This window comes from Callospermophilus lateralis, unplaced genomic scaffold (genome assembly GCF_048772815.1).
Source record: "Callospermophilus lateralis isolate mCalLat2 unplaced genomic scaffold, mCalLat2.hap1 Scaffold_127, whole genome shotgun sequence".
Classification (NCBI taxonomy): domain Eukaryota; kingdom Metazoa; phylum Chordata; class Mammalia; order Rodentia; family Sciuridae; genus Callospermophilus; species Callospermophilus lateralis.
Window position 1 is genome coordinate 1,044,428 of NW_027512450.1, and position 21,539 is coordinate 1,065,966.

The 21,539-nt window shown below is 50.6% G+C and overlaps 1 protein-coding gene across 1 annotated transcript in view; it reads left to right on the forward strand.

The window, feature by feature from the left end:
- The window catches only part of LOC143640160 (endothelin-converting enzyme 1-like), a 68,278-nt gene that overhangs the window by 23,132 nt on the left and 23,607 nt on the right, over positions 1 to 21,539 (forward strand). Inside the window, 4 exon segments of the mRNA XM_077108063.1 lie at positions 11,101 to 11,313; positions 12,082 to 12,108; positions 20,084 to 20,178; positions 21,201 to 21,347. Of these exon segments, the coding sequence (XP_076964178.1) occupies positions 11,101 to 11,313; positions 12,082 to 12,108; positions 20,084 to 20,178; positions 21,201 to 21,347 (482 nt within the window).

Below are 21,539 nucleotides of genomic sequence, written 5' to 3' on the forward strand. Positions count from 1 at the left end.
AGGAACAGCTGTAAGTCAATTATCTTAGAACTGCTAAATAGTTACATTCACTTGGATATGACTTTTTAATTTGCTTCCAGATATTTTTGCATTGCTTCTCATGAAAATGAGACAGGAACAGTGCAGACCAATGGCTTCACTGAAGCAGAGGATTTGGGAATGTACCATTTTCTGTACAGACAATACAGCAAAACACCTTGAGTAATGCCTAGCACACAGTAGGTTCTCTGTAGACACCTGGAACATCAAAGAAAAACAAAAGCCTTCCTGCCTGCCACTCTGGATAGCTACATATCCCTTCGTTTTGCTTTTTGAAGTTAAAAAGTATGTTTAACCGTTTTGTTAGAAAGTAGAAAATCCAATTGTTGAAATAATTATAACAAAAAACTGGGTTCCTGTCCAATGCGCTCCCCATTCCATACCATCAGTGACAGTCCTTAAGCTCTATGGATGGGACAACTTCTTTAAACTTTTTATTTCTTTGGGAAATTTAATCTTTATTTTGAAATAATATGAGCAGAGTGCCATGTAATCATTTGTGAATTTTTGACTATGTCTTTTGGATTCTTACCATGCAGAATGAGGCTGTCAGTTCATTTTTTAATCATTCTCTTGCCCCTCTTTAATGCTGCCAATCAAATTCTATCTTAGTATTTGAGTTGATCCACATTCAAGGTATTTATTATTATAATAGTATAAATATGACTTTTTTAACTTAATCAAGAAGTATCATACTTTTGAGCCTAGAAAAAGTCATTTCGTATTTCTAGACATTTTGTTTTCCTAGGACTACCTCAATTTTTTTAAAAAAATCTCTCCATACCTTTATAATGACTGGGTCCTGTAAACACCTGGCAATATAATTTTCTACAAGGTCAAAACTGTTGAATAATTTTTAGTTCTGCTTTTATTTTTTATGTTTCTGTAGACATCCCCCGAGGAGCCCTTGCCTGCTGCATTCTGAGCAGATTCCTCTTGGGTCTTCTGCATAGATAGCTACTGCCTTGGGACTTCCTTCACCATCATTCTGAGAACTCTCCTATGTTGAAGCTCTTGATTTCTGGATCCCATTGATTCCTCTTTCTTGTTTTCTGCCTTATTTTTGTGGAGTGCATCCTTGAGTAGCTTCATGGAAGTGGTGCATGAATCTATTTTACTATCACAACTGATTGGTTTTGCTGAGCATAAAATTCTAGGGTGAAAAATCTTTTTGAGAATTCAGAATTTTGAAGGCCTGGTCTCTCTAATCTTGCAGCTTCAGATGCTGCTGTTGGGAATTCTGGTACCATCTTTATTCCTCTTTATTTTTATATGCATTTGCTTTGCTACTTATTTCTTCTTTGGTAGCTTTTAAAATCTCCTCTTTATTTCTAATATTTTGAAGTTTCATAATGACATGCTGTGTTCTTTTGTTAGCATTTTGGAGACTTAAATCTTTCAGATATGGGAATGATCTTATAGTTTTTTATTTGGCACATTCCCCCCCCCCAAGATTCTTCTTGATTTTTTTTTCTCACTGCTTTTCTTTCTTTCCTATTGTCTATTTCTGTGCTTATCTTTTTGTGAGATTTTTCCAATTTTCTCTTTATGGCTTTTACAAATTTTAACCTTTCCAATCCTAATTTCCAAGACCCCTTCTTGTTTATTGCTTTTTCTTTCTCTGTTCTTGTTTTAGGCAGGCAAGATGTTCTTTCTGGAGACGTGAAGAACAGTTTATCTGACGTTTTCTTCTATCCTCTGTCATAGTTTTGTTTGTTTGTTTGTTTGTTTATTTTTGTTATAAGCATGACTGCATAGTTTTCTAGCTGAATTGAGAGAGGGAGCTGGTGCATTTTACTCTCATTTTGCTGATAACCCCTGAGACCTTCACAGATTCCCTGCCTTCCCCTGTGCCTAGTAGACACAAATCCAGAGGCTCTTTGGTTTGCTTTTTATTAGAAAGATTAAAAAAAGAATTTAAATTCTTTGTGGAGTGAGGGTAAGGATGTAGGGCTCTAATTGTTTTCTGACATGCATTAGAAAGCAATCCCCTGTTTCAGTCCCAGGTCACCTTCGAAAGACACCTTGAAATGTAAGTTCTGAGCTTTTCTAAAGTTTAGGTGGCTTGCTTCTCCATGTGCTGCTTAGAGGTTTGCATTCCTTCTCCTCTGGAGTCATCCAGGATTCTTCCATTTGATCTCAGATATTCATGTAGTGTAATTTAGGGATTATAAATGCCTTCTATTTTGCCAGAGTTTGAGGTTCTATTTCTATTTCTTTTTTTCTTTGCGAGGAAAATCGAGAAAAGAACACGGAAAAAAAATAAGATATTTCCTCCATCCTCTCGAAGCGGAGAAATTCTATTTGGTTGATCTTAAATAGATAATGTCAGGTTTTCTCTTTGTTATAGTCTTAGTGACTGCCACATTTATCTTTCATAAAACTTACTCTGTTAGGTGCATTAATTCTTTAAGGTAAAGAAATGATGCACATAACTTCATCACCTTGAGAAAATTACATTAATCCTCAGTTAATTTGCTGCTATAGTAGAATGAATCTTACAGTGTTAAATCATACATTTAAGAATCTAACTTTTTATTTCAACAACTCTCAATTAAAATTTCTCCTAAATTTTTCAAGTATTTTCCTGTATTATTAACCAGAAAGGGACAAATGTGCTGTCTTCCTGGTTCCTCACAGGCATCTTATAAATATTGCATGTTGCAGTGTGGCACAATTTGGTGACATCTCTGAGGCTGGTACCTCCTCTTTCACTAAATTCTATCAGGTGCTTGTCCTTTAAGTTCAGTAATTGATTTTTAAGGAGGTGGCTGTCACCTTGCAATGAGTCATCTTCAGGCAGGGCTCTCCATTCCCCTGACACTGAACTGCATTTAATTGACTGGTGTCTTCAGAAAGAACTGAAATTGGTAGCGGAGGCAAAATCTCCTAGCTAGCAAACCAGGAACCTTAAATTTAATTGCAAATCCTGTTCAGTAGATGTTGATTTAATAGCTGAGGATAGCTCTTCCATCCAGGCTTCTGGGATTCCATATTGTAAACATCTCAAGCCACAGGGCGGCTCTGTGCTAGTTGACTTTGCCTTAGGCCAGGATTATACAACCTTGGCCTCCTGGACATTTAGGCCAGGCTGTTTAGCATGGTGGCAGTTTTCCTGTGCACTGTAGGATGTGACTGTGGAATGTCCAACAAGCATCCCTGGCTTCTACCCAGTGGAGGCAGGGACACCCCCACTCCCAGTAGGGACAGTCAAAAATGATTCCAGACATTTCCAAACACCCCAGAGGGGCAGCATTGGACTCCTGTGAAGGACTTTAATGTTATGGGTCTCCTTTTTCTTCAAGTTCTGTATAATTCTGTTCTGGGTGTTTGAAGTTGTAGAAAATATGACAGAAGTTAACTGGAATTAGTTGCAGAATTCCCTGGAATTTTGTGAAACTTGAGAAAATTCATAAACCATCCACATTTCCACATTTTGCCAGGGCTAACTGAATTACACTGCTTTAAATATTTTGATAAGTAATGTTTATGGAGTACAAACTCTGAGCTCACCCTATGTGCCAGACCCAGTTGTAAACACAACCAACATCCTCAGGGAAAAATGATCATTGCTTCCATACCGACAGAGGGAGAAACCAAGGCTCAAGTTGGGGCCTACTGCATTTAAGTGGCCAAGTTAGGATTCCTGGCCGGCCAGGTAGGGGGACCTCAGAGCCAGAGCTCTGTGTGATGGCTAATTTGAAGATGGCAGTATGAGTAGACCAATTCATCTGCCAACCAGAGGACAGGGCTTCACACATTGTTCACTTTTATGTCCCTGTTCCCTGGACCAATAATTGACGTATGGCAGAGGCATAGTGAAGGTTTGCTTTGCTAAATGAATGGGACCATTCTAAACTGCAGTCTCGCCTGTGGTTGATGAGGAAAGGGGAGTCACAACAAACAGTAAGTGCATGTTAGGGCTTCATGAGAGGAGCTGAGTTGTGATATTGTAGGTCATTAATGTGTTGCAAATATCTGTCATTAGCAGGGTAATTACCTTCCAGTGCAGAAAGGAAGCAGGGGAATAATTACAGCCCTCCGGCTGGATTCTGGGCCTCCTTGCTGGATGGCGGGCTGGGAGCTGAGATGCTGTGCTGAGTAGAGGCCCCACCACTTCCTAAGAATTAGCATGTCACCAGTACACGGGAGCATTTGTGACACACACGTGATAAGAGCAGACTTTCTCTGACGGTTCTCAAAGGCAGAACCTGCAGCCCCTCAGGGTCCTCACAGACGTCTCCAAGGCCATCTGGTTATGAAGCGTGTGGTTTTCTGTTGACAAGCAGCTTCTGACGCTGGCCCTCATGTGAGGCGTCAGTGCTGTGTTTGTACTCCAGCATTTGCCCTCAGAGTTCACGGAGGTGGGTGTCAGGGTGGCCTGGGACTGCGCAGGCCGCAGGGTGGTCCTAATACAAAGCCTCTGTTGGTTCACAGGAACCCTTGGCCGTGATGTCACTGTACGGTGAACTGCACCTTCCTGATGCCCATTAAAAGTCAGGCCCTGTGCAGAATTGGAGTCGAGGCAGGGAGCGTGAGCTGACCTGCCATTCTCTGTCCAGACATCTCATTCATTAGGTCCTTGAGAAACAGCCATGGAGAAGCAGAGTCATATAGCAGTGTTCCGTAACAATGGCACCAAGCGAGGGAAGGCCTTTCGCTCCAAGACGGAAGCCATGTATCCATCAAGCACCGGGTGTCATCCAGACACAGGCCAGATCCAACTGAAGATGAGATCACAAGATTGCTCTCATTTACTGTGGTCATTGAGGTAGTGAACAATGGGCCAAAGAATTAACAGTTAATTATTTAATAGAAAAACATGTGCATCTGCTGTGAGAGTTGAGCCTTTAAGCTGCATGAGTATACTGCCTTGTAAAGGGAGATCTGCTTGCTAGAGTTGATTGCTAGACGGGGTGACCACCCATCCCAATTGTCTGGGACACAGGAAGTTTTCAATTTATCAACCAGGACAGCCCCAAGCAAACCAGCACATGGTGGCCTCTCTCTGGTTAGACCACATCTCAGTCAGCAGAATCAGGAGAACAGAGCATTTGGGTGGTTTGATAAGGGGAGTCTGTTGGGAAGACAGGTTTAGGTACCAAGGTCTGGAGTTTGTCCCTGTAACTAGGGTGTCTCTGAGGAATCAGCTGTTTTTCAGCATATGGGATGTGCCCCGAAGGAGACAGGAGCCAAAGCTCCATCTGAGACAGTCAGGCTTGTAGACTGAGGCAGCTGGGGCTTCAGATGGGAGCACGCTGTTCCAACTAGCTTAAGAGAAAAAAGTGGGCTGATGTCAAATCTTAGGAGCGGGTCTGATTTTGGCTTCAGGTTAGGGTAGGTCTACTGTCTCGGGGCCTTCTAGGTCAGGGCTCACTTGGTCTCTTGCAGACAGGCAGGTGGCCACTGATGACCAAAGTCATCCTCTCTTCAGAGAGATTCCAGTAGGAGAGACTCCTCAGCTCTGGGCTAAGAGTCTTCTGGTGGCCCCGTGTGGATCCTGGAATCACTGGGCCCAGTGACTGTGGCCAGAGCAAGTGTGTTAACTGGCTGACCTGAGTCACATGGCAGGGCAGCTCCCTCAGAACTCACAGGGAAAGGAATTCTTTTGCCCACAGAGGGAATTTGGGGATGGACAACTGGGATGCCAATTGCTCTGTGTGCACTCATTACTTCAGTGCGTGGCTCCTAGTAGAGCTTCAATTAAAACCTTGGCCAGTCAGAATAAATGTACAGGAAAGAAGAATTTTTTTCAGGATAGGGAGACTGAAAGTTGTGCAAACTCGCCGTGGCTTTGAGACAGTTCTGGAACTTGTACCTGAACCTTTCAGCAAACTGATTAGTCTTAAGGAAGGAAGAATATCCCAGACACAAAGTTCTTTTGTCCTGGAGGCTCTCAGTTTTTCTTCACTCCTTTTCACAACCTTGAAGGCAGAACTTGTGTTGGAAAACAAAGGGGGCTTTCAAGTCCTTTGGAAAGAGGCCCCAGAGACTGGGGCAGGGTGTGGAATAGCTCTCAGCACACAGCTCTGGTTAGGTTCACTGTAGATGACTGGGTAGGTTTGGTGGAAATTAATGCAAAAAATACATGCTTCTCGTTTGCTTTGAAATCTTTGAAATCTACAGGTTTGGAATTCAAAGGGAAGGCAGAAGGACTTCTTGGAACCAGAAGGACTGGCACGTTCTCAACTGTGTGACCTGGACAGGCCACGTCACTTCCCAGAGCCTTCGTCTTCTCTACTTTAAATGGGTAAGCAGTGCCCAATTTGGAGATGGCTCTGAGGATGTACCTGGTGCCTGAGAGGACTTCCTCAGCTCAGTTCTGGGCACTGCTGTTGTTAGGACGTGGGATGGTTAGACAGGCTGCCACTGCCTGCTGTCCTCAGTCCCAACAGACTAGCAACAAAGGCTTCTGTTTACTGTACACCACCCGTGGGCCAAACGCCTGTCATTTAAGGCTGTTGCCTCCTGTCCTCCTCGGAGCACCCCTGCAAGGCGTGCTTGCTTTGGGTCCTTTTCCATATGAGGAAATGGGCATAGACCAAGTAACTTGGCCAAGCTTACGCAGTCAGTGGGGGTCGAGTGGCAGGTTGAGTGGAGAAGTTTGCACAGGCTGCGGGTTCCTGAGGGCTCTGAGGCCCAGGCCCTGCCCACCTGCTTTGTAATCAGGATGCACTCCGGAGCACACCAGGACCCCAGAGGAGCTCAGCTCTGTGACTCAAGGCCTTCGCACCGCTCTGTAAGTGGGTGTGTCTGTTCCATCCCACATGGTGATGCCATGGGGCCTCTCAGGTCCTGCGGTCAGGGGTCCGAGGCTGGATCTCATGTCCAGCTGTGTAGATCCAGTCAGTGCCTCATTGCTCAGCCCTTATGCAACCCAATAGGGTAGATTCAGGTTATAACCAAAGCCAGGGTCCCACTCTCCTGTACCCCCACATCCTGCTTTCTGCTGGTCCACCTGGTGAGCAGCCCCAGGGGTTCCATCCACCAACTTGGTCACTCACTCCACCAGAGAGCTCATGGCTGTGTTGAGCCTTTGCCACTGTGAAGTTGCTGACCTGTGAGGGTTGCCATGTTGGGCTGGGGTGGGGAGGGCCCTTGGGGGCCTGAGGAGAGGGCAGAGACTTCATCTGAGTCACCCCTACATCCCTCTTGTATGAGACCCATATCATTCATTCATTCCATAAACATGACGGGTGCTTAATCTGTGTACAGGCACTGAGCTAAGGACCTGTGTAATACTTAAGAAATAATCACTTGATTATTTAACTCTTTAATGGTTTATGGGCTTTTTACCAAATGTGCTTGGCCCAGCAGGTGCTTAATGCCTATTTGATTCATTAATTACTAATCTCCAGACTTTTAACCATATGTGCCTGGCATCGTGCCTGCATATCTTAACTGTGCAAGCAGTAAATTGAATAGACGAAATTTTCTTAGAGATCCTGCACCTAATCTCCATCATGTTGGCCTAGGAACTGGAAGTTGGAGTGAACCACAGAGTAGGAGGATTAAGCTGGGGACAGCGTTTCTCTGCCGAGTGTGCGTGTGTACCTGACTGTGCAGGTGTGAGTTGCGAGTGTGTGCATACACCTCTCTGTCAACAGGGCACAAGCAGATCTTCCTCACCCTGAAGCTGCCACCTTACCTTGTCCTCACCGAAGTCAGTCCAGAACAACTGGCAAGTCAGTGTGGAGCTGGCCAGCCCCGTTGCTCAGCTCATGGCCCAGGACACGGGGAGTGGGCAGATTCAGCAGCCAGTGTTGCCTTCGACCATCCCTAGGAGTTCCTGCCCAGGAAGTTTCTTCACTGGGAACCAAAAGGGAACCCCCAGGGTCAGCTCCTAGCAATCAAACCCAAAACACTTCTGCCAAGTGGGGCCCACACGGAAGTATCCTGCTTCGGCCTTGAGTTCGTGGCTCTCAGGGCCTCAGATTTTCCCTGGCCTGGACCCAGGAGAGGAATGAGCCTGGCAGAGGATCAGTGACCCTGGGCCACCTGAGAAAGCAGTGGCCACCTCGGATGTTGACAGTAACCTCGTTACACAGCAGTAGGTGCTGACATTGGCCACGAATGCGCAAACATCAGGCCAGTCAAGGCAGATCCTCTGGTGATTCTACAAGACCCGCCAGTGAGTGATGTCTGGCCAGTGAAGTGCATTCCCGTCCACCCTCCTGCTATGCCCTCCCTCCCAGAAACTCTCAGATGCTTTGCAAACAGCAGCCGCCAAACAAACAATAAGTTCTCCCAGGAAATATTTCAAAGCATCTTTGATGGCACTATCCAGATGAATGCTTTTGACGTGGGTCTGGTTCCTGCTTCTCAGCTGACCACACATCCTAAAGGGAAGAAATATGAGCCCTGCTGCAGGTGGTGACAGGCGCTGGGCAAGGCACTTTCATTCAGTCACTTGTTCGTTCCACAGACATGTATTGAAGAGCTGCCGGATGCCAAGCACAGTGACAAGAAGAGGACATAGAGGAGCAAGGGAGATAGCAGACCCACCCTGAAGCTCATATTCTAGTGCAGGAGGTGGACAGGGAGATACGGTCGTGACCCAGTGCAGCCCACACTGAGATGGCAAACACCCAGACGGCAAGGGACCCAGAGGGGAAGAGAGTCTGGAAAGGTTTCCCTAAGGAACGGAAGCCTTGGATGAGCAGGGTGGGAAACCATTAATTAACTAACCAAATTTACATTAAGCACCTGCTTGGCCAAGACTATTTGTTTAAAGATCGTCAACCCTAGAATAGTTAGATAACCCAACAGTCACTCCCCGGACCCAGCCAGGAACCCAGGGCAGTGTCTGCAGAGGAGGCGCCCGCTGAAGATGCCACCTGCAGGGCCGACTCTAGGTGCTGGTTTCTGCTTTTGTCTTCAACCCTGAGCCCCTCAGCACTCTGCCTTCTGGGTCTTTCCACCAGCCAGGATCATACCAAGCTTTACTTCCTGTAGTTTGGTTGTAACAACAATAGGTATTCTTTTTCTTTCCCAAATATGAAGTTTTATCATAATAGTGAATAGGCCTTGTCAAGCCACACACAAGTTCTCCTCCGCCTTCCCCCATAAAGAGTCCTGTCGTCGCTGTGGCTGGGCACGGGGACATGCAACTCTGAAACTCATGAGGACCTCATTCGGAAATATTGAAAATGGCAGCTTCAGTCCTGCCGTAGAAGAGATGCTCTGGGTTCACGCACAGTAGCTCTGTCATTTTAAATTACTGCCTAATCTCAAAATTAAGTCACCCTGATTTTCTTGCTGTTGTGTGACTCCTCTGAGCCCTTCATCCACCTGAAGGACTTGGTGTTTGTCAGCTGAGGGGGATAAGACCCTGGGGGACCTGTTCAAGACCCCCAGCCCTGCTGGTATTGTTTCTGAGTGAGCTGAAGGCTGTGTCTTTCCTCCTCTCTAGAGATTAGTCTGGAATCTCAGACCTGTCTGATGTACCCTGTGTGATGGGATCATGGGAGGTCTTCCTGTCGTCACAGTGAAATGGACCCTGGAAAAACTGAGGCTCAGAGGTTTTGTTTTTGGTTTTCTTTGGCAGTGCTGGGGGTTGAACCCAGGGCCTTCGGTGGCAGAGTGCATACTGCCGAGCTGCGCCCCCAATCCAGGCTCTTAAAGGAGGTCTCTGCACCAGACCGCACAGGCAGAAGCGGAAAGTTGAGATTTGAACCCAGATCTACCAGTCTCCAAATCTACCCAGCCTCACTGCCTCCCTGTGTGGTGAAGGAAACAATCCTGCCCGTCAGGCCACTCCAGCCCCTGCTGTGGCCACCAAAGAGGAGATGGACAGCAGGAAAACACGACCTTGGGGCTGCTGGGCCAGGACAGGGCAGCGTTGGCTCTCAGCTCTCCCGTGTGGCTGGATGAACTTGATCTGGTCGCTCTCTCAGAGCCTCAATTTCCTCAGGGATATTCCACCCATATCTGACGCTGGAGCGAGGGTTGGAAGACCGTGAACGTGGGTGGTGGTCCTGGTGCCCAGCCTGTTCAGGAAGCAGTCCCCCCTGTGGCCTGGGTGGCTCCTGTGGGAAGGCCATGAGGTGGGCAGGTTCATTCGTCCTGTGGCCTCAAGGAGCCTCTGGGGACCTGCCAGGTTGGTCCCTTGCGAGAGCTCATCAGACAGCTTTGAGGCAGGGTCCGGCCTTTGCTCACGCCTTTGGCAAACCAGCCTCTCAGGTTGTTTCTGTTTATTTATTTATTGTTTTGGTTTAGGGTTGTTCAGCCACTGCCCCCCACCCTCAATTGGGACAACCAGCTCTCCTGCCTGGTGAGGGAATGGCTTCTCCCAGTCCTTTCCCTGTCCCTGAGTCCTGGTACCATATGTCCACATCACCCAGTTGGCTCCTAGTCAAGGTTCAGTTTAGTTTTGTAAATAAGTGGCAGTTTCTCCTGGTGTTTTGACTTTGCTTTTGTAACACGTGTGTCCCCAGCAGAAGGGTCGGCTCCTGAAGTGAAGGACAGCCTCCTGTCTCCCCGCCTCACACACACTCTGAACTCCGCAGAGGGCCCCAGTATTGATTTTGTGGAGTAGATGAGTGCGTGAGTGAGTGGATAAGTGTGTTGAGCATAGGGGAATAATAAGAAGTCAGAGAATCTTTGTGGAGGGAAGGGTTGATTAAGAGAAAACCACCCCTGGGTGTGCTGGTGCCCGCCTGTAATCCCAGATTACGTCGGAGGCTGAGGTAAAAGGATAGGACATTTGAAGTCACCCTCAGTTTAGCAAAACTGTCTCAAAGTAAAAAAGGCTGGGGATGTAGCCCCGGGGTGATGAGTTCCTGGATTCAATCCCTAGAAGGAGAAAAAAGCACCTGGGCTCCAGGTACTTTTAAGCCACAGAAGGGACTTTAGGCAACGGGCAGAAGTCTTATTTTACAAAGCAGAAGATCATGAAGCTACTAGAACCCTTTCTTGTTTGGGGTCTAGTGACCATCCAGTTCCAAATCTGTTCGGTCAGGGCAAGGGTGGAGCTCGTGTGCTGGGGCCCTAGGCCACCTGCACTGCCCTCCCCAACCCTCTTCCCTGCCCATCACTGACTTTTTTCCCTTACCCCTCCAGGAACACCCCCAGTGTGCCTGAGCGAGGCCTGCGTTTCGGTGACCAGCTCCATCTTGAACTCCATGGACCCCACGGTGGACCCCTGCCAGGACTTCTTCAGCTATGCCTGTGGGGGCTGGATCAAGGCCAACCCTGTGCCTGATGGCCACTCACGCTGGGGGACCTTCAGCAACCTCTGGGAACACAATCAAGCCATCATCAAGTACCTGCTGGGTAAGCACCAATGCGGACACTAAGGAATGGGCTGCAGGGGGCGCCACCTACTGCACCTGCCAGCTAGGCCTGGTCAGAGGAGGGGCATTGCCCTGTCACTTGCTGTGGGGCCCTGCTGTGTGAGTTATTCATCTCTAGTCTCAGTTTCTTTGTGAAACAGCACTAATAACATCCAAACCGTAGAGGTGCTGGGAATCAAACTCAGGGCCTTGCATATGTTAGGCAGGTGCTTTGTCAAAGTTTTGAAACAGGGTACTTGCAACATTGGCCAGGGTGGCTTCAAATTTGCAATCCTCCTGCCTCAGCCTCCAAAGGAGCTGAGATTACAATCAGGCACCATTGCGCTCAGCCCAAACTGCAGAGCTTTGAGCACTACAGAACACACTGTGATGCGTCAGCCCGTGTGTGACTTATACCAGGTACACAGGAGCTGGTAGCTGTGGTCAGTTTATGTTGTGGCTTCAGGATGCAGCATCGTCCTTGGCTAGCATTGACTGAGTTTTGAAAGCTGTGAGCAAATGGAGTCAAGGCTGGACATACCACATCAGACTTTAAGGCTACGGCCCAACGAAAGTTGTAACAGCTTATCGGAGAGTTAAGTTGTCCACGTAGGCAGGGGTCTTCCGTGACCTCACAGACTCTCCAAAGTACTTTTGACTTTGGGGTTGATGGTTTCATCCTCAGATTCCAATCCCCCGCCTGCCTTGTGTGCAGCTATATTTCTGGTTCATGTTTGTTGAATTCCCATCAGCCCCACGGAACCCAGAGGGAATTCCAGCGCCAGGCTGCACCCCAGTCCTGACTCAAACCCCTTGGCAGTAGGGACCTTTTCCTGCTGCCCCCTGCTGTCCCCTGTCCTGGGACCCTAAATGCTGGGAAGGGCCAGATTATGAAAAAAACAATCCATGCAACCATGCTGGACAGACCTTGGGTTTGACAATACTCATTAACTTTTTGAAAACCACTCAAGTCACCCAATATAGGTAAAATGGAAGAAGCTACCTGAGAGGGGACAAATCTTCTCAAAAGGACAGTCATCTCCTTACGAGACAGGAAATGATTCTAATTTGACAATTATGAAATCAAGGCAGCTGGGGCTCTTGGTGAAGGTGGTGAAGGAGTCCTTGACTCGCTCGTGCCTCATGCTGGGGCACAGCTGCCACCAGGTAAACCTACCTGTCCTTTCTCCTTGACCCGGGCAGTTCCTGGGTGGGATGTCCCTCAGCACCCAGTGCAGTGACAGCCTCCTGCTGGTCCCCCAGGGATGGAGCAGGGTGGTACGCGAACTGAGAGTAAAGGAATTCTGCAGGCCCAAACGGCCAAGCCCCAGCCTGAGATGGCCCCTGGCCATCTGAGGCCACCAAAGGTGTCTTCCAAAGGGGGTGCTGCCTTTTGTTTCAGATCTGGAAGCTCAAGTGACAAATATGTCTGTGGTTTCAAGGCTACAACTCAGGACAGTCCCTTCCCTAGAGCCCAGTGACACAGCCGGGGCCTTGGCAGGACCATAACGAAGCTGCGGGTGTCCAGACATGTAGCAAGGTGGGCTGGCCCCCTGCGGTAGCCGCAGGAGCTGGGTTCAGTGCCAACTCTCACTGAGGGGTCTGGGCCAGTCCTGGAGCCTGGTTGTTCATTGACACACTGGCAACTGCGCTCCTCCAAGTTGTAAAATTCAATGGGAAAATATGTATAAAGAGCTCTTCTCAGTCTGCACATGATGGTTGCTCTTTGCAGTGGTAGTACTCTCATTCCTCACATTAATCCCCGCACAGGACTGTATGGTTCACAGAATGCTTTTGAACTGTCATCCCATTTTATCCTGTAGGGTGGGAGCTGGGGAGGTATCATTCACCTCATTTGATAGATGAAAAAACTGAGGTTCAGAGAGGTCCTCAAGATAGGCTCATAGTTGGCCTGATTCCTGGTCATGTGCCCTTTCCCCTGTCCCATGCCCTCTCCTCAGGTATGAGGGACAGACATAGCTCCCTTGTCACTGCGTTGAAGGGAGCACAGAACACTGAGGGCTGGAGGAGAGTGGGAAGGACACTGGCATCTTTTGAGTGTCTATTATGTTTTAGGCTGTTTATATCCACTGCCTCTTTAATTCTCATTAGCATCCTGGGACTTAGGGATTATCGTTCCCATTTTATAGATGAGGAAACTGAGGCTCAGAAATGTGAGATAATGGAGGGGGGCTCGTGCTCTGGGGGCAGAGAGCATCAAGGGGGGGAGGAAGAAAGATGGACAATTAGGCCCAGAACCAGTCCTTTTGCTTTGTGGTCAAGGGGGCTGGCCTCCCACTGGCCTGGAGCTGATTCTTACTGGGAGGACCTTAGACCTGTGCCAAGACTGGATCCATCCTGTCCTGTTCCCTGTACATTGGCAGGGCTCATGAGGAGTGGCCTCCAGGCCTGGGCTGTAGCCTTACATCACCATGTCCCTGAGAGTCCCATTGGACATGGAAAGCTGCTCTGAGCCGGGCACAGAACAGCCAGCACCAGGCGATCAAACCCTTGACCCCAGGGCCAGGGGCTGATGGTATCAGGAGGCAGACCAGAGAGCTGCGAAGTCTGGTGGCCTTGGCATAAGCTTGGCCACTGCCAAGTGACCTGCTTCTCTCCACCGGAGCTCCAGTCTCTGTGAAATGGAGGAGCCAGTGCCACCGAGAGTGAGGCTGCTGTGACACTGACTGGCACGTGTGGTTCAGAGGGCCACGCACAGGGCCTGGCACCCACCGAGGGCTCAGCAGGGCATAGGCGCCCTTCTTGGTGGGGTGGGTTCCACCCCACCTTCATCCTGACTTCATCCTGACAAGCTGTGTGACTGCAGAGAGCCACCAGCCTCTCAGGCCTCAGCTCTCCACCTGTAAAGTGGCATCTAACTCACATGGTTAATAAGGATACTCTAAGGGAAAGGATCACTGCTTATTTTATTTCTCAGGGAAGCACTGACGCGGACCTGGTTCCAGAGCAGGCAGTACAGGCACTTCCGCGCCACCGAGGCTCTTGGGTTACTTCATTTTATTCCTGTGGTGCATTCAAGTAGGCACCAGTATATTCCCATTTTACAGATGAGACTCACAAAGACAAAAGAAATGTATTTCCCAGGAAAAGGTGGAGCTGGGATCAGCTATGGGGCCTCAAAACTTCTGTCCTTTGTTTCCTGGCTTTCCTGAAGTCAGATTCCCATAGACAGGCCCTGAGTGTCGCTGCTCAAGAGATTGGCTGGGCAGCGCCTCTGGCCTCACGGCTCCCATCTGCAGTGGCTGCTTGGTCTAGCTTTGCAGGCCAGCCAAGCCCTGGCCTAGGCCTGACTCAGTACTGGGGTCACCTTCGCATCACACTGACCAGAGGCTTGGAAGGCACATCCTGGGGTCCCATCCCCATCAGGGTTACTCCTGGGGATTAGTGTACAACAGCCCCTCACCTGTGGGCCTCGATACCTGGGTGGACACTGGAACGAGAGTGCTCAGGTTCCTCTGAGGTCACCCAGAGCAGATTTCTTTCTAGATGGACAGAGGAAAAGGATATTTGCAGTGCCGGCAAGGACGGCGTCCACTGGTCCAGAGGACAGCAATTACCATCCATGTGCCAAGTGAGCTTGGGTAAGCTGTGCATTTCTTTCATGGGTGAATTCATCCCAGGCCCTCAGGAAATCCAGAGACCTGGAACAGGTGGGCTGAACTAGGATTGTGGGTGTCCTCCTTGCAGCCTGCTGGCTGGAGGGAGCGACCTCAGCTGTTCAGAACACAGGCGCCTCACTGCACTCTGCCACTCTCCCAAGAGACATACAAGCACTACCTTGTGGACTTAAGGGAGACAAGAGTGTGGCCTCACCAGGTACAGGGGCGCAGGCCTGTAATCCCAGCCACTTGGGAAACCAAAGCAGGAGGTTCACAAGTTCAAGTCCAGCCTCAGCACCTTAGCAAGGCCCTAAGCGACTTAGTGAGACCTTGTCTCGAAATGAAAAAGAAAACGGGCTGCGGATGAGGCTCAGTGGTTAAGCGACCCTGGGTTCAGTCCCAGGTACCAAAAAAAAATAAAAGTGTGGCCTCACATCATCGGGGAAGCCAAGAGACAGGCCCCTCACTCCTTAGCCTGGCCCTTGCCTGAGGCTTTCCCACTGTGCTTGGATCAGATATTCCAGCCTCTAGACAGGCCCTGAGTGTCGCTGGGGGCACCCAGCCCTTCAAGACCCCATCGACCCACTGCCTCTATTGTGTTTTCCAAGGGCTTCTTAGGGCTTGAGCTACACGTGCATCATGGTGCTGCCAGGTTTACTCTACAATATCATATATATATATATATATATGTATATGTATATATATGTATATATGTATATGTATATATATATATATGTATATATATATCATAAATCATAACAAAAAAACGTAATGCAAGCTTGTAACAATTCAAGCATTACCAGGACCATAAGGAAAAGTTTACAGCCTCCTTCCTTCTATCTCAAACAAAATATACACATGCACGCTACTCCAGCAGCATGAGATGTGTCCACGTCACTGATCTGGCAATGAATCAGGTCACCCTGTGTCATCGCTCATGGTTTTGTTTTTTTTTTTATGTTTCCCACATTTGCTGTTTCATCTTCCTGCCCTCTGTGGACAGGCTGTGCCTCTGAAATGCTGGCTCTGTGCAGGGCACATTCTGAGGATGGGGTCACTCTGGGGTCCCAAGGGCATAGAAATTGTTTGGCAACCTGAGACCAGACCACAGAGTTTCCAACTGCCTGGATACTTCCTTCTTGGGGCCCTGAGTTCCAGGAACTTCCCCAGTCACTTCCCCAAAGTCCCGGAGAGGAAAGACAGCATCCCATTTAATCGGGCCACTTCTTCCTCTGGGAGTTTTTATTGGAACGCCCTTTCCCACATCACTCCTCAGGAGCCTGCGCGAGCCCAGGCAGGCAGAGCGGTGACCCAGGGGGGCAGGGCGGTGACCCCGGGGGCTGTGGGACAGGGAGGGGGGGAGCTGGGAATTCCATGGTCTCCCTGGCTGCAGCAGGACTGCCTGGCCAGGGACGTGTGGGGCCCCCACTTGGCCATCAGGGCAGGACCTGTGTTTGTTTTAGATAAAAACCACAGACTCAGTTCCAACAGTCACAGGCCTCCGGAGCCCCATCCTGCTGGGGAAAGGGGGAGCTGATAAAGAAGGCGACTTGTTCTGCAGGAGAAAAAAAAAAATAAGGATACCATGTGTCATTGCCATTCCTGGTGCCTGCTGCAGGCCAGGCCCTGCACCGAGATCTCATGGACACCCCATGGGGATTCAGCATCATCCTCGCATTTCAGAGACTGGGAGAAGGTTAGGCCCAGGGAGGGGAGGGGAGGCACCTGCCTCGGAGGGCAGAGCCCACAGCGGCTTGGGCTTGCTGGAATTTGGACTCAGGCCACTTAGGCCTCTCTGGGGACCGGCCACCCCTGTGTGGGTGTGGCCATGTGTGTACATCTCATCCTAACAGTTCCCACTGCGGCTCTTACTAGTACCATACCCAATTTATAGGTGAGAGGTTGGGTAACTTACTGGAGGTCGCACGAGTCAGTGGAGTCAGTGGCTGAGGCCCAGGGCAGAGGTCCACTCGGGGGTCTGGTAGAGATCCCCAAGTGTCTGAACCTGAACTTCAGACTGACACTCTTCACTTGCCACTGGTTCCCTGGGCTCCATATCCTGGTAAAGGCAGCTTCTTGCCCAGGCTGAGGAAGCCTGGCACCATTCCTGACACTCTCACCCCTCCTCTGCTGGCCCATGCCCCCATCTTGGCCCATCTGATCTACTCCAGTGGCCTTCACCTGGCCATCTTGCTTCAGCACTTGTCCCTGGAGCCCTTGAGTGAGGAAGGAGAGGAGGTGGGAGAATCCCGGGGTCTCCAGGAAGCAGAGGTGGGAAGAGGCACTTGAACTTCCACCAGGGCTCCTGCCCCAGCCAGAGCTGGAAGCAGGGTCCAGGTGTGGTACCCCTGGAGGGGGCGTAGCACAGCACACACCTGCATTTCCTCTCCATGCAAATCCTGGGTGGCACCAGCCCCTCACCCTCCTCCCCTGAGGTGACATCCTGCCTTGTTAAACACGGACACTGAGCTCTCTTCTTTGAGCACATGTTGCTGAAGGCCTACTTTGTGCCTTTTCAGGTTCTGGGGACACAGGGATGACTAAGACACAATGTGGGGCGAGGCAGCCCACGCAGCCCCACTCCTGCTCCACGTCAGCCTCCTCCTGCCCAAGCAGGGCTTCCTCTGGCCGCCTTCCCAGGCCTCTCCCACCATCCTCTCATGGCTTCCGGCACCTTCTCTTCACACTCCCCTGTGTGGAATCAAACACTCTTGTGACTTTAGTTGCCATCTGTTCACCACTGGGCTGCCAGCTTCCGCGGACGGGTCCATGCATGTCCATACCCAGCCTGGCAGCCACCAAACGCCAAAAACACACAGCTGTGGGAAAGTCAGTGAGCAGGACCCCAGGTTGCTTGAGGAACTTTGAGCTTGGTTGGGGAGCCTCTCAACAAAGGAGAGAGGGAGGCCATGCTTGAAGGTGGTGTCCTTGACCTCCAGGTGCTAGGGAAGGAAGGGCCAAGCAGCCTCAAGCTGGAACTCAGAATGTGCTGTGATAGCACAGCCAGGCTGTTCCTGGTGAGCCTTCCATGGGCCTCTTATCTGGGTGGCCTTGGGCTCTGGAGGAGGGAGATGCCAGGCCCTCTAGCTGTGCACAGAGCACCTCCCCTAACAGTGGCCCTGGCATTCAGGGTCATGACTGGAGCCAGATGTGGATGGTGAGGCGCAGCTTCTGGGCCTGGCAAATGATGACAGTTCTCCTGCTTGTCCTTCCAAGAGCCTAGCTGCTGGGAAGGGAGAAGTATTACCACAGAGCTGAGGCCCCTGGGGTGAGGGACTCCCCCCTGCCCCCCCATGCTCTGGTTCCTGAGTCTGAGGTGTGGCAGCAACCCTAGCTCCGCCCACTTTCCCTCCTTTGTCCCCAGGAAGCCTCACACAGGTGTCTCCAGAGCCCAGTGGCAGCCCTTGGTCTCCAGGGCAGGGTTTGCCCCTCCCTGTTCAAGCCCCCAACCTCCGTCTCTCGCTCAGGGCCTTCTGGCTCTGATCTGCCTTCAGTCCAGCCCCCCGCATGCCCATCCCCTTTCCGGGGCTACCTTCCAGACCTCAGCTAGACTGGGCTTGATGCCCTCTGACCAATGATAACCATGGTGCTATTTATGCCAGAATGGAGGGACAGGGAGCCTTCTGGGGTGAGGACTGGATAAGCTGATTAGAGACTGGCCAGGAAGTGACTCATGCCCTTGGCACCCAGCAAATGCCACACTCTTTCCTTTTCTTCCAGCAGCAGGCCCTTCCTGCTTCCTTCCTTGGCCCCACGCTGTCCACTCCCTCCACCCAGTGCCCTTTCCCCTTGTTTCTACCTGGAGACCGCCTTTGTTTCTCTTTGAGACCCAGCTCCAATAGAACCTCCTCTGGAGGCCCCCCCACCCCCAGGCAGAGCGGGGTGCTTCTATGTGTTCCAGAGCCTCTGCAGTGTTAAAGCACTTTTGTGTACTGTATTCCTTCCTTCGCACATCTATGTCCCCGCTAGACCGTAAGCTCTTTGGGCATAGAGAGCAGGTCTTAATTTTGTGCCCAGAGTGCTGAGAATGTTCTGGAAGGAGTATCATAGGAGAGGCTCTGGGTAAAAAAAAAATAGTCTGAGAAAGGATGGAAGCAAGTGGAGTTTTAGCTGGGTCCCATGCCGAAGCCTCCTGGGGTTGAAGACATTATTGTCTGGTCCCAGAGTACCCACAGTACCTGGCACAGAGCAGCCCTTTGATCTGCGTCCCATGGATGGATGGATGGATGGGTGGGTTGATAGAGCCCCACGAGAAAGGTGCCTGTGGAGGAGGTGGGTTTGGAGAGATCTTGGGAGAAAGCAAAGGAAGAGGTTTAAGGTCAGAGAACAACTAATCTGAGAGAAGGACAAGTGGCCAGATGAACGCAGGGGCCAAGAATCTGGCATGGTCTGGAGTGGAGCTCTGAGACAGACATGCAGGCCCAGAAACCCCAGCACATAGTAGGTCCTGGGGACCTGAGTACTCAAACTCACCAGGTACAGATGGGGACCTTCTGTGCTGTGCTCACACAGGAGGGTGGCCTTTAGCAGGCGGCTCTGGACCAGGGGCTAAGGAAAGGGAGGATGGGAAGGGAGTCTCTGGGTGGGTGGGTGGGTGGGGGTCTGAGAACCAAAGAGGATGAGGTGCTGCTTGCCTGAGCTGGGGAGGGATGGGGAAAAGAGCCCTTGGAGTCATCTGCAGGTCTGTTGACTGCACCTGGCCCCCCGAGGAGGAAGCCGAAAGTCAATTCACAGTGAATGAGGCCTTTCAGGCTTCACTCAACCCCAGTGTTTCTCACAAGGAAGGTCAGCTGGGATCTGAAAGCCAAGACATGGCTCTGTCCCAGCACCAGGCAGGGGAATTCCTGCCCCGTGTTGGCTGGCAGGGATGCCAACTGTCCTGCTGGGTGGGCCTGGGCTGCCATGCCAGGGACAGGTCCTCAGGCCCAATCAGCAGATGGGCAGAGACAGGGCATGCCCTCCTGATCTGCACCCAGCTAGGATGGGGGCACTCATACCCACTGGGGCTGGCTGCTCCTGCCTGACAGCAGCTGCCCTGACGGCTTCACAGTGAGGAGCACCGAGGCTCCAAAAGAAACTTGCCTGGGGATCCCCAGCAGGTAAATGGGGGCTTATTCAATATCTGCTATCTCTTATCCTTCTAGAAAAGAGTGAAGAGGAAGGCCCAAGTATACTACTGCGCATGTATGGATGAAACCAGGATCGAGGAGCTCAGGGCCAAGCCCCTGATGGAGCTGATTGAGAAGGTGAGTCCCTGGGACACACTCTCTCCTCCTCCTCCTGCCGTGCCTCCTGCCAGCCCCTCTGGCTGCAGCTCTCAGGCCCACTGGTGCTCAGCCACCCCCACACCTCCAGCCTCCACACCCAGCTGGAACATACAGCCTGTCTGTCTGCCACTGCATGTACATGCACGTCTGTGCGTGGGGGGACTGTCTGTTGTAATGTGTGGGGTTGTGTGTCAGCATCTGTTGAGGACATCTAAGTGTCTCAGTGCATCTGCGTGGGTCTTGGGGACAGTATTCACTGGGAATCTCTTCCTCTGGATTGCCACTTCATTTTCTTCAGGAGGTGGGTGTGAGTGTGCAAGAGGTGTGTGTTGTTCCAGAGAAACCCACAGGGAGTCTTAGGCCAGCAACAGAGCCAGACCTGCTGGCTGGAGGCCTCACCTTGCTCCTGAGCCCAGGAGAAATCTTCCCTCTGGGCCAGGCTGCCTGGCACAGACGGAGATGGCTGTGGCTTTTCTGGCCACCCCTTGCTTGCTCAAGGGCTTGCCATCCTATCTCAGTTCGCGGAAGGTATTGCTGCAGGCATGGGGACTCTCCCAGTCCCTCCTCTCTGGCACAGGCCCCATGTGCCAGTGTGTGCCAATCCTGGAGGACCAAAGAGATTTTTTTTTAAATTCCAACTTGGAGAGAGACCAAGGTAGACCATAGCTTATCAGCCTTTTTAAAAATACAGAGCCTTATTTCCCGTAGTCACAATTGGATTTATGTCTTAATAGTAATCACGTTTGTGTGATTGATTGTCCAACAAATGAACAGCACATGGGGCAAAGTCTCTGGGATTCACAGCTCAGTTGTCAAGGATGAGTCTTTGCTCCCTCCGTGGGTCTCCAGGTCACAGGTCAGAAGCCCTTTAATTTGCCCTGGACGCTCCCAGAGGTCAGATGACTGCTCCAGGGTCACAGAGCAAGTCAGCTGCGGGACCAGAATTTGCATACAGTCTCCTTACCACCTTCCCCTCCCTATTCTGCTCTGCCTTCTCCCAGCTCGGAGGCTGGAATATCACAAGTCCCTGGTCCAAGGACAACTTCCAGGACACCCTGCAGGTGGTCACTGCCCACTACTGAACCTCACCCTTCTTCTCTGTCTACGTCAGTGCAGACTCTAAGAACTCCAACAGCAATGTGATCCAGGTGAGCAGGCCTGGGCCAAGGAAAGGGTGTGGCCTCCTGGGGTGGAGGGAGACCTGCCCTGGGCCGAGGCAGCAGGCTCTGGTTTCTAAGCCGGGGTTATTTCTGGCAGCCCCAAACAGTGAGATTTTTATAGGCAAGAGACTATGAGAGGGCAGACTACCCATCTTGGTGGGCAGCTCATCGTGGGCCTCA